The 10,751-nt window shown below is 39.1% G+C and overlaps 1 protein-coding gene across 1 annotated transcript; it reads right to left on the bottom strand.

Moving 5' to 3' along the window:
- Positions 1 to 4,093: 4,093 nt before the first annotated feature.
- On the bottom strand, positions 4,094 to 8,870 carry LOC115819542 (immunoglobulin superfamily member 11). Its single transcript, XM_030783051.1, has 6 exons — positions 8,807 to 8,870; positions 7,623 to 7,780; positions 7,015 to 7,213; positions 5,469 to 5,624; positions 4,742 to 4,864; positions 4,094 to 4,293 (listed from the first exon to the last, which is right to left on the bottom strand). Exons 1-6 carry the CDS (start codon positions 8,868 to 8,870, stop codon positions 4,094 to 4,096), a joined length of 900 nt encoding a protein of 299 aa, XP_030638911.1.
- Between the last annotated feature and the right edge of the window lie 1,881 nt (positions 8,871 to 10,751).

The raw sequence follows: 10,751 nt of genomic DNA, 5'->3' as shown, positions 1-10,751 counted from the left end.
TTTGTTTTGCGTGTGACAGACACACAATTTGATGCAGAGATGTGGGTCCACATGAGTCACTCTTATGTAATGTGTTTGCTATTGCTACGCTCGGTGTGAGTGGGCAAATGAAACACTGATAGACTGCTAAATCTAACACAGCTTAACAACATCCCCTCCAAAGAACATATATCAATAGCCTCCAGTCGCTGGGCATCATGTACGCTGCATTAGTACCAGGATCTCGATCGTCAAGCCTCTAAGGCCATTTGGACTTTTCGGCGTAAGACTGGATCTGCATCTGCTAAAGAGATGTGTATGTGTCAGGCGAGAGGGTATAAACTGATCTGGCGTCAGCTCGGTAGATGTAGTGGGCGTAAGACCCAGCAAGTTATGGGATCAGTCCAGGATCAGGTTTTGGAATTGGTGCCTTAAATTGAGAGATGTTAAATTAGACCAGGGTTTGGGTTTAGGACAGAGAACAGTGTTGCCAAGGGTCCGAGGAGGACCTTGTAGGAGGCCGAGCTTTGCCGTAATTTGCAGAGTTCTGTTTCAGAGCTGAATGAGCTGAATTCACCTTACTTAAACATGACATTCTTACATACACAAAGTAGTGGTGATTTTATTGGGGCTCGATTCTGATTGTGCCCCATGTCTGACCATTAGCCTATACAGCATTGTTGGTTTTAAGAGTGAAAACAAAGGCTCACACTCATGAAACACCACTGACTTACCTGATGTAGAGCTGAGGGTGTGAACTTCCTGGAGATCCCTCAAGCTTGTAGTGTTGATGTTTGGTTCAATTTGGCCTTGAACTTTCCGGACTGTTCACATTTATTTTTATATATATATATATATATATATATATATATATATATATATATATATATATATATATCTATATATATCTCACCTGGGTGTTTTGCTGCACCCTCACCTTTCACTGATCTCTGACCAGTTGTCAGAAAGGCACAAATTGCTCACAGGAGCACAAACACTAGGGGAAAGGTTGGGGCTCCCATCTCTCTCTTGTGCACAGAATTCACTGATACAGGATGCAGTGATCACAGTCAAGATTCCTCATCTTCGTAGTGATGAAGTGTCACGTGGCGGCAAAAAAAAACCCGTCTGTGATCAAGTATGTTTCATCAGTCTTGCTCCTGCACATTTTGCCCTGTGGCCGTCACCCATTTGCAGATAGTCAAGTGAATTTTCCAGTGGCCCTGTACCCTCTCTGTCTACCCCCACCTCAGGTCTTACTATATATTAGTTAACTATTCAGAGGTAAGCGAGTCCAGTATACACACATTTATAATTAGCTCTATACGCTAAGCTAGCTTTGGCCAATGGCTTGTCTTGGGAGAGACAAAGCCATCTCACTTCTTAAATTAGGACAGGTTTGTTTTTTTTTGTGCATTTTTCTTTTGCATCCATCTTTAGTCTAATTTTCCAAAGCGTCAGGGAGTACTTTTCTTGTTCTGTTTCTTGTTTTCTTTTTGTTTACTTTTTTTTTTTGGCGTGAAAGGAAAGCACAAGCTACTGGACAGTTTTAGGTGTCAATAAGAAAAGGGATTGATCAGAATCTCTGCCATTTATGTACAGCATGTTTTGTATATAAATATATATTTAAAAATATATAAAATCTATTTTATTATTATTGGATTTTTGGGTTATTTTTCAAAACAGGACACTACTTTCAATCTAAGGGGGAGCTGTACTCTTTCGCGAGCCCCACCCTCCCACCCCCTTTTTTTCATTTTTTGTTTTGTTTTATTTTGTTTTGTTTAGAGGCTCAGCTAATGGCACTGAGTTCTCTCTGAGCAGAAAATCATGCTGTATGGGGCAAGAGTTATTGAGTACTGCTTTTGCACATTTATTGTAAAGTAGTACATCATCCCACGCAATTTTGGTTTTCATTTTTTCTATTATTATTGTTATTATTATTTTAGTTACATGGGGAGTTTGTTTTATTTAAGAAATTGTTATTCAGTATTCAAAGTTATGTACAGTTTTTTATGTGATTTTTTTTTTCTTTCCCTATTTAAATTAAAGCTTTTTTTGTGTCATTGTTTGCAAAGCAGTTATTGTGTGTGTGATTTTCTGGCGTGCCTTCATACACTGTTGCAGGTACACCGAATACATACACATCACTCATGTTACACAACAAGCCCAGCACTTAGAGCTAGATTAGAGTTTTGTGCCCGCTAAGCTATTTATTCAGAAGTGTGAAACATTTTAAGACTCGGACTACAAGCAGCACGTAAGTTTAAAGCTTTTAAAAATGCCCTTTGGAGGAAAAGTGACCCGTAAATGGTGTTATGCTGCTGAGCGACTTTGTGACCTGTAGGTCAAGCTGAGGCCAACATGTTAAAGTACAAGAAATGTGCATGATGGTCCATAGATCCCAAATTTATGGGTAGATTCAAGCCTGTGTCATAGACATTTCCCCTCGAGCAACACAGGTGTTACCAATAGAGTGTTACCAACAGAGAGTAACACTTGGCGTTTGAAAAAATACACTTTTAACACGGTAGCAGCTGGAGTTTAAAAAACCAGGCCACCTGAACACACTTGCGCCTTGAACCCAATATGTAAACTGATGGATTGACTGGCTGTGTTGCTATGACAGCAGGTCTGCCAGCAAACCATTCCGTGGACCAGGACAGGCCGACAATGACAACATCCCGCTTTGGGATTAAGCCTCTCAGTGTCACTGAAACTATAGACTCCGTTTATCATTTTATATTCTTTCAGTATGTACATTAGCAGTAGATAAACATTCATTAAGCTCAATAAACCAGTGCAACTTCCTGACTGAGTCATTTCCAGACGAACCTCTCAGTTTTTATTTGATCCTTCGATGCGTCTGAAAGTCATTCGAGAGGCTTTTAACAAGTCACGCTTATGAACTTTTTTGTTCTTTCACTCTGTAATGTCTTAATTAAAGCTGGTGTGTGTAAGAGGTTAGTATCAGTGACTTATTTAGAAACTTGATTAGCTGGCACAAACCTAGTTTTCCAGGCCTTAATGAGAAGTAATTACAGTTTGAGTGTGGTTGATTATCAGACCTGCCTGAGGTAAGCTTAAGTTAATTGCTTAGTTAACAAGAAACAACTGGGCACATCAGAACACTGAATCCTTATTGTCATGACGTCTGTGTGCAGAAATATTTGTCTGCAATAAATTGTTGTCGGCAGCTTCTAAGCACATGACAAAAATGTGGCTGGTGTAAATGTCAGAATGTGATCTCTAGGATCCCAAACAGTCAGGACAGGTTTAGCTTTGAAGCTGCTTGGAATCTTAAACAGTTTTGGTGGCTTCTGCATTGTGAGTTTCCATCTGAGTTTGGCTCACTGTTCAGAGCTATGTTTCTCAATACATATTCTTAGCACATACTGGACATTTCTGCTCTAACCCACCGTCAACTTTCCTGATTCCAGTAATCGACTAATCATCAAGCCCTTAAGTTGATAAAATGAGACTAGAAACAAAAAGGAGCTGTCCAATGGGAACACAAAACTGGGATTTTGAGCCTCAGACATAGGACAAAGGGAATGCCAGACTTCAAAAAGATACTATCATCAAAATTGCATTTACCCCTTTGAGAGGAGCATCTCTGTTAAGTGTTGTGTGACCAGTATAATGGCATTGCGTGTGGTATGAGTTTTATGAGACAACCAGATACATGCCAGTCAATCACTCTGATTATGGTCGGTTTAGAAAAACTTTATTATCATTATTCATAAAGTTACTGTCTGCGTACATGGTCATTTCAGCTTCTGCCTGCACTAAGTTATGACAGAGGGCCTAAAACAGAGAGAAAAAGATATCCGTATGTCTCTATTATTCTGGTCCCATTTACATTTAATGAACGCCTGATTGTGATTGGTCAGGACAACCTTCTCACCTGGTCTTGAACAGCTTTTTACTGAATGCGACTATTTTAACCAAGTGTCCACCACAGTTGAATACTAGAACAGGTACAGTAGTCCTCTCCAGCTGCCTCATTCAAAGAGGAGCCATTGTGTGTCCAAATGATGAGGAAATCAGAGACACTAACCCCCCCCCCCCCCCCCCAAAAAAAAAAGTCCTCATGGCATCTACTGTCCCTCCTTCAGACGAAGGAGCGCTTCATGAGCGAGGGTGTGTACCTGATCTCATTGTAACACTCATCCTCCTCACCGCCATCCCTCCATTTAATCTCCTGGCCAGAGCGATGAAGCCACAAGACAAGCACCAGCAGGGCCAACAGCACCAGGGCCATGGACAGAGTCAACAGCACCCCCTGTAGGATGCCAGGGGAACTGTGTGAAGCTGGATCAGAGAGAGCAGAGGAATCAAACTATCTAGTTAGACGTGACATTGATCTGGTATCTATATCAGGCATTAATTATGTTTACAAAGGTTAAATAAGTATAATGTTGGAATAGTTACAACCACACAGATGATCTCGCCGGTGTCAGGACAACTCACATCAGAGGTGTTTTTATGAATTATGTCCATTTATTTCCCTTGTTTGTAAGACTGTATTGGGTTTTATTTCTGATAAAATTCACAGTGGGAAAATATATTTGTAAAAACTAATGATAATAATAAAAATCATTACTTATTATTTTTAGAATGTTTTTATGCAGCTGTGTTAAAGGTAAAACCACAAAACAGCACTCTGAAACCCAATGAATGTTTGGTGCACTGTCACTGATTTAAAACAGTGACAGTTCTATTTAGGAAACTCATTGGAAACCAAGGTTGGAAAACTCACAGGTGTACACAGACAGGTTCACGTAGCAGTTCTGAGTGCCCAAAACGTTTGTGACCGAACAGCGATACAGCCCCGATGTCTGTGACGACACGTTGGCAATGTGAACAGAGCCAGTGTGGTCCTCTGGATTGAGAGAGAACACAGACAGGTCCAAACATTTATTAAGCTTTCTCCACATCGTCCCAAATTCTGTCTCATTACAACCACTTGTGACTGCAATTATACCCCATTGATTCAAACAGACAGAGCTCCACCAAACAGAACATATGTGACAGCAGTGACCGGGAGCTCTCAGGTCCTGTACTGATGAAAATACCTGCTGACAACTTGATTTTCGATGACAACGATGAAAAAAAAAAAAGTGATGACATTTTTTTTTATGGAACAAAAATCTAAAATCCAACAAATACAGGTGTTGTTCAGTAAATAACAGAAGAGTCAATTAATGTTGCTAAATTACTTTACTACTCCACCACTAATTTAGCATTATACTTATACAAGAAGTTTGAAGACTGAAATAAGATTCAAATAGTCATTTTTGGTACTGATAGACTAAAATTTGATTTTAGTCATTTTAACTAAAACCGTTCAAAATGACATGACTAAAACAGTAGACTGAATCACGAATATGATTTAGTGTACAGACTAAGACTGAAATTAAACCTGGGTGGTAAAAACAACACCGCTCAGGAGCCAGATATACACACGCTTAATGCGCGGCTCTTACCCTCCATAATCACAGGCAGAGAAACCTGCTCTGGCTCTAGCTTTTCCCACCTCATCTCTGGGGTCGGCATGCCCTCCGACACCATGCAGGACAGACTCACCGTGCCCCCCGCCCCCGCATCCCCGTCCCAAAGACACACAGGCAGAGATGGAGGCGCTGCAAAACCAACCACACAACGTCACAATCAGGTACCAGACACGCGCCCAGAAACACAGAACTGGTTTAGTTTCGGAGGAGTATACGGTATTTATGATTTCAGTTCAATACTGTTTATCTTGTTAAAAACATATCTAAACAGAAATTTCAAGAAATATGACTGCATTTTTGAGCTATTTAACTATGACTTTAAAAAAATAAATAAATAACTGCTTTATAAGATATTAGTATACAAAGCACTGGAGATATTTGCTTGTCAGCGAAAAATTTGAAAAACACATTTCTGGAAAAAAAAACCCCACACAATTCCATTAAGGACTTTTTTCTGAGTAATGTCACAGTGGGAAAAAAAACTCAGTTTGCGTAAAGCATAACATCACTGTTTAAAGTGTCTGTTAGAACAACTTGCAAAAGTGAGGATTACATCTAATTCACACCAAAGCTTTCACATATTCATCTACAGTGTTGTTTCAATTAAACATTCTGGATATACTGAAGAGAAATTTTATTTTTGGATTTTATTTTAATCCTGACAAGATCATATTTCAGCCATTTAGAAAAGTTTCAATCCATGAGGTGAAGATTTCGATGTCAGACAGAAAAGGGAGAGACACTGTGTGTGTTTCAGGCAGTCTGTATTAACAGTAATTACAGGAATGTTTTCCCCATGTTACTTTATTACCTTCAAATACTCTACATTCAAATATAATCTGCTCCTTTACGTTCATTGCAAACACCTGTTTTAAAGATTTGTTTCTGGCACGCTAATATTTGAATTTCAGAATAAAAATAACTGCTTTCGTGTAGAATTTTTGTGCCACTCTTTGAGTTACTCAGAGCTGTTTGTATTTTCTGTTATTTTTCAAATATGACAACTTTCTGTCCAAGTCTGATAAACCCCACACTGTGCCTCAGAACTTCCAAGGTAAATTAGCCTGGATTGGTTGTTTCCTATGAGTTATGAGGACCCTCAAATCAAGTGGTACTGCAACGACAGATTTCAGAACCTCCACAAAAGGAGGTTCTCAAAGGTTGCCTAGACAATTACTCTCCCACTGACAAAATAACCTATGAAAGCTGAAAGAGTGACAGCCCAGGCATATCAGCATCTTCAAAATATTCTAGTGCCTTCTGAAATGCACTGTCATCCTCGCAAGCTCTGTAAAGCACTCAAGATGTCTTAAACAGACAAAGAAATAAACTTGAATTGAATAAAACAAAAGGTGTTGCTTTGTGACCACTCAGTATTAGGTAATTGTTGGGGACTTGGTGCTAACATGATCCAGAGATTACCTCAAACCTAAGTTAAAAGTAATTACAGACACCTGGAAAGTCTTTATCCCCTTTTCCAAACTGAGCACTAACAGTTTAACCTTCACTGAGTACTTACCAAGGACACTGAGGCTGAGCTCCCCTATTCCAGGGTCTCCTGTCTCGGGTGGATTGCTTACCACGCAGCGGTAGATCCCAGCATCAGAAACTCGTGTGCTGTTAAGGATGATGTCAGCACTCCAGGGAATGCCAGCGAATCCCACACGGCCAGTAAAAGCCGGACTCTCAATCACCTGACCATTATCATACACGATCACCTAGGGAGACGGAGGAGAGCCAATCAGCACACTCTTACATAGATACATATCTCCAGGACTTATAGAGCTTTAATTCATGACAATCGATATTCATGGGAAAACAACAGGTGACTGAGGTCAAATGAACAATTTTAGTGTCAGTTAGCTCCCTTAAGGAGCCCTATTGAAAATGCATTTTACATAAACCCTGTTCACTGCTAATGAATTTCAGGTCATTGCCTCAGCGGACTGAACTGAAACAGCACAGACATCAACACTGTTTATCACATCACTGCTAAGCATTCAATTCACCTCAGCTGTTTCAGTGCCACAGAATCAGAAGTTGAGAAAGAGCTTTAATGTGTAGCGAGGATATAGTTTGGTACATAACACTGAATCTTTTGGTAGTGCTTTCTGAACTTTTCTGTACCTGAGTGGGAGATTGTGGGTCAGATGGTGACATGAAGGTCCAGATGATGTTGAGTCGAAACAAAGGCATCATGGTGAAAAAGGAACAGGGTAGAGTGACAGAGTCACCCTGCACTACCTCCAGGTTTGTCTCCCGCACTGTGACACGGACTCCCTCTCCTGTTCGAGAGCGAGGGACATGCTGAGACGCAGGCCAGTGAAAGGCCTAATGCACTAAGAGTTCACAAGTAGACACACAGTGCAACTCATGTCTCCCTCTCTCATTCGCACATTTATTCCATCTCTGTAGATCTCTCATTCTCTCTCTCTCTCTCTCTCTCTCTCTCTCTCTCTGTAACTCTCTCTCTGTCTCTGTCCGTCCAACCCCTACACCTTCATTTCAGCCTTACTTGTTGAAAATAGCCTTCAGTGGCCTATCTGTGCCAGTGTAACAAGTCAGATGAGAGTCAAAATGAGTTTCTACTTCCCCTCCACACTTTCCTCTCTTCCTCCGTCCCTCCCCCCTCCCTCCCTGCCCTGCAAGGCTGGCCCTCATCTGCACATCTCTCATTACTGTCATAATGAGCTGCTATGCCATCGGCAGGCCTTTTGTGTGTGTGTGTGTGTGTGTGTGCGTGTGTGTGAAGCCCTGTGATTATCAGGATTTAATTATATTTGACAGCCTTGGTGAAACAGACCAAACACATAGCTTCAAAAAAAAGAGAGAGAGAGAGAGAGAGAGAGAGAGAGAGAGAAAACATAATATGGTCCAGTTCTTCTCTGCAGGGAATAAACTGAAAACTGATTTTTTTTTTTAAATGAAAATCCATTAAAAGCAAATAATTGCCTATTGATATTTGAATTCCTGCAGGGATATTTATTCAATAGTTCAGTAAAAGAACATTTTTATTACTAAGTACAACATTCAGTTTCATGGATTGTACCCACGGAAACACAAAGAATTCTTCAAAGTATTTGAACTGGCAACAGTTAAAAGGTAAGCAGCCCAGCAGGGATGTACTCACACAAAAACACTTACTATGCTCTGAACATCACAACAGTAGCTCTCTAATTATGCCTTTGTCGTGTTAAATTATTTCAGTTATTCATTATTTTGTTATCAGCTGTTTATTCTTTTGTTGGTTTGCAAAATGTTGTATTGCTGGTGCAATATATCATAAAATGTTCAGTATGTGATTAACTTACCATACTTGAGAAGAATAAACGCTAAGCAGTAGCTCCAGATAAACCACCATCCTGTGCAGGCCATCACTGGCAAGGAATGTCTGTTCTGTCCTCCATATAGACAACAGTCTCTGCCCCTCCCCTCCCCAAATTACACCCGCGCTGCCTCTGACTGGGCAAACATAATTACGTTATTGAGGGACATGAGAAACTCCATTCTTTCTTTCTTTCTTTCTTTCTTTCTCTCTCACACTCACACACACACACACACACACAAAACAAACACACAAAAACACACAACTGAAATGCTGCAAATCGACAGGGTGTCCCACTTTTGTGCAATTGTCCCACTTTTTTGGTTGCTTGGTTGCTTCAAACATCATGATCTCTGATAGAGAGCGATTTTGATTGACAGGTGAGAATATTAATGTTGTTGGACTCCCTTGGGCGTTTCCATGCAGCTGTTGATGAAATCAGATGGCTTTGAATTTGCATCATGTTTTACTGTCTGTTCACATCAGTGTGGAGCTTCTCACCGGGGTTGGCAATTACAGGAACAGAGCACTGAGTACATCACATTAATGCTAATATCAGTCCATAAACACAAAGAGAACATCTGTGGTTTCCACTATAGAAGAAATATTGTGAACATCTCCCTATCCATTTGTTTCAGAACCGATAAATGTATTATTTAATGATAGGTCGGTTTCTTACTCACACATCATTCTCACTGACCTATCTAATTAGTTTGACAGAACACACCATCATGAAAGAGATAGTTATAATTATCTTGGTGATCATGTGCACTGTATTTGTAGATGTCTCTTAGGGAGACTGAAATTTTAAAAGTATATTTATAGAAGTATACACACCCAGAGTCCACTTTTATTGTCCACTTGTGTAACAATAATAATATCTTTAAATCCTGTTGTAATGTTTATCATGTATTAATATCTAATATTACATTAATATATCATTTTCCTTGTAAAAGGAAAAAAGAAACAAAATTAAAGAAACATACTGAGTGAGAAAACAGGCTTGCCTAAGTGTCCAGTGTAAATAACAACTAAAATATATGCAGAAACTGAAGCCAATTTATCATATTTATTAATCTCAAATATACATAGCAGGTTTCGGGTTTGAAATACTACATTAATTTGGATGAAAAGATACAACACACCACATACTCTAAACTTCAGTGAATGTGATTTCTTAATATTTATATAACTATATTATAATAGCATGCAAAAATATTATCTCAACATTTTAGCATTTTAAACTTTATATGAAATAACCTCTCAATGGCAAAATAAGCATACACATTTGGAATGTTAGGATTTGATATATTTTTCTGATGAGTCATACAACCCTAATGGTACAGCAATAAAATTCTGAAATTTTAAGTTTTTAAACACAAATCATTCAAGTCATCCATTTGGACTTGTCACAAGTGTAAGTTAGTTGGCAGGTGATTTAGAGGTAGACTTATGAGTAATGATGTGAATATAAAGAAACATAGGATTTAAAAAAAATCCATAAAGATAATTTGATTGATTGTCAACATTAAGACAACGGTAGAGTCAAAAAAAAAAAAAAAAAAGCCTAAATAGCAGCACTGGCCAACTCCATCAAGAGAATCACAGGTACATACATTGACAACACCACACTTCAGCAGAAATTCCATTGAATGACATAATCATATATACACTGTACTTTTTGAATAAAACATAATTAAAAGGCTCTTGCAAGCAATTCCATATATACCAATTTTATGTTATGAAAAAAACTTGCAGGCATTCTAGCACCAGATATATCAATGATAAATATATAAATACTAACCATTATTCTGCAACTAGTAAACTGCAAAGCACTATGAATGTGAGCTAAGCGACACTAGAAAGATCTCATCTTTGAGCATGATGGGTGTCAGATGCAATTGCAACCCAACAAAAGCCCACAAAAAGAT

This window comes from Chanos chanos, chromosome 8 (assembly GCF_902362185.1).
Source record: "Chanos chanos chromosome 8, fChaCha1.1, whole genome shotgun sequence".
In the NCBI taxonomy this organism is placed as follows: Eukaryota; Metazoa; Chordata; class Actinopteri; order Gonorynchiformes; family Chanidae; genus Chanos; species Chanos chanos.
Note: the sequence above shows the minus strand (reverse complement) of the source record. Positions and strands in the feature narration are given on the sequence as shown.

What these genes read in the sequence shown, in the direction of transcription:
- LOC115819542 (XM_030783051.1), bottom strand. Translation starts at nt 8,870, where the DNA reads ATGGCCTGCACAGGATGGTGGTTTATCTGGAGCTACTGCTTAGCGTTT. An exon ending in ACCCACAATCTCCCACTCAG is followed by an intron (nt 7,214 to 7,622) that starts GTACAGAAAAGT and finishes CCGTCTCCCTAG; the next exon opens with GTGATCGTGTATGATAATGG. An exon ending in GAACCTGTCTGTGTACACCT is followed by an intron (nt 4,294 to 4,741) that starts GTGAGTTTTCCA and finishes TCTCTGATCCAG; the next exon opens with CTTCACACAGTTCCCCTGGC.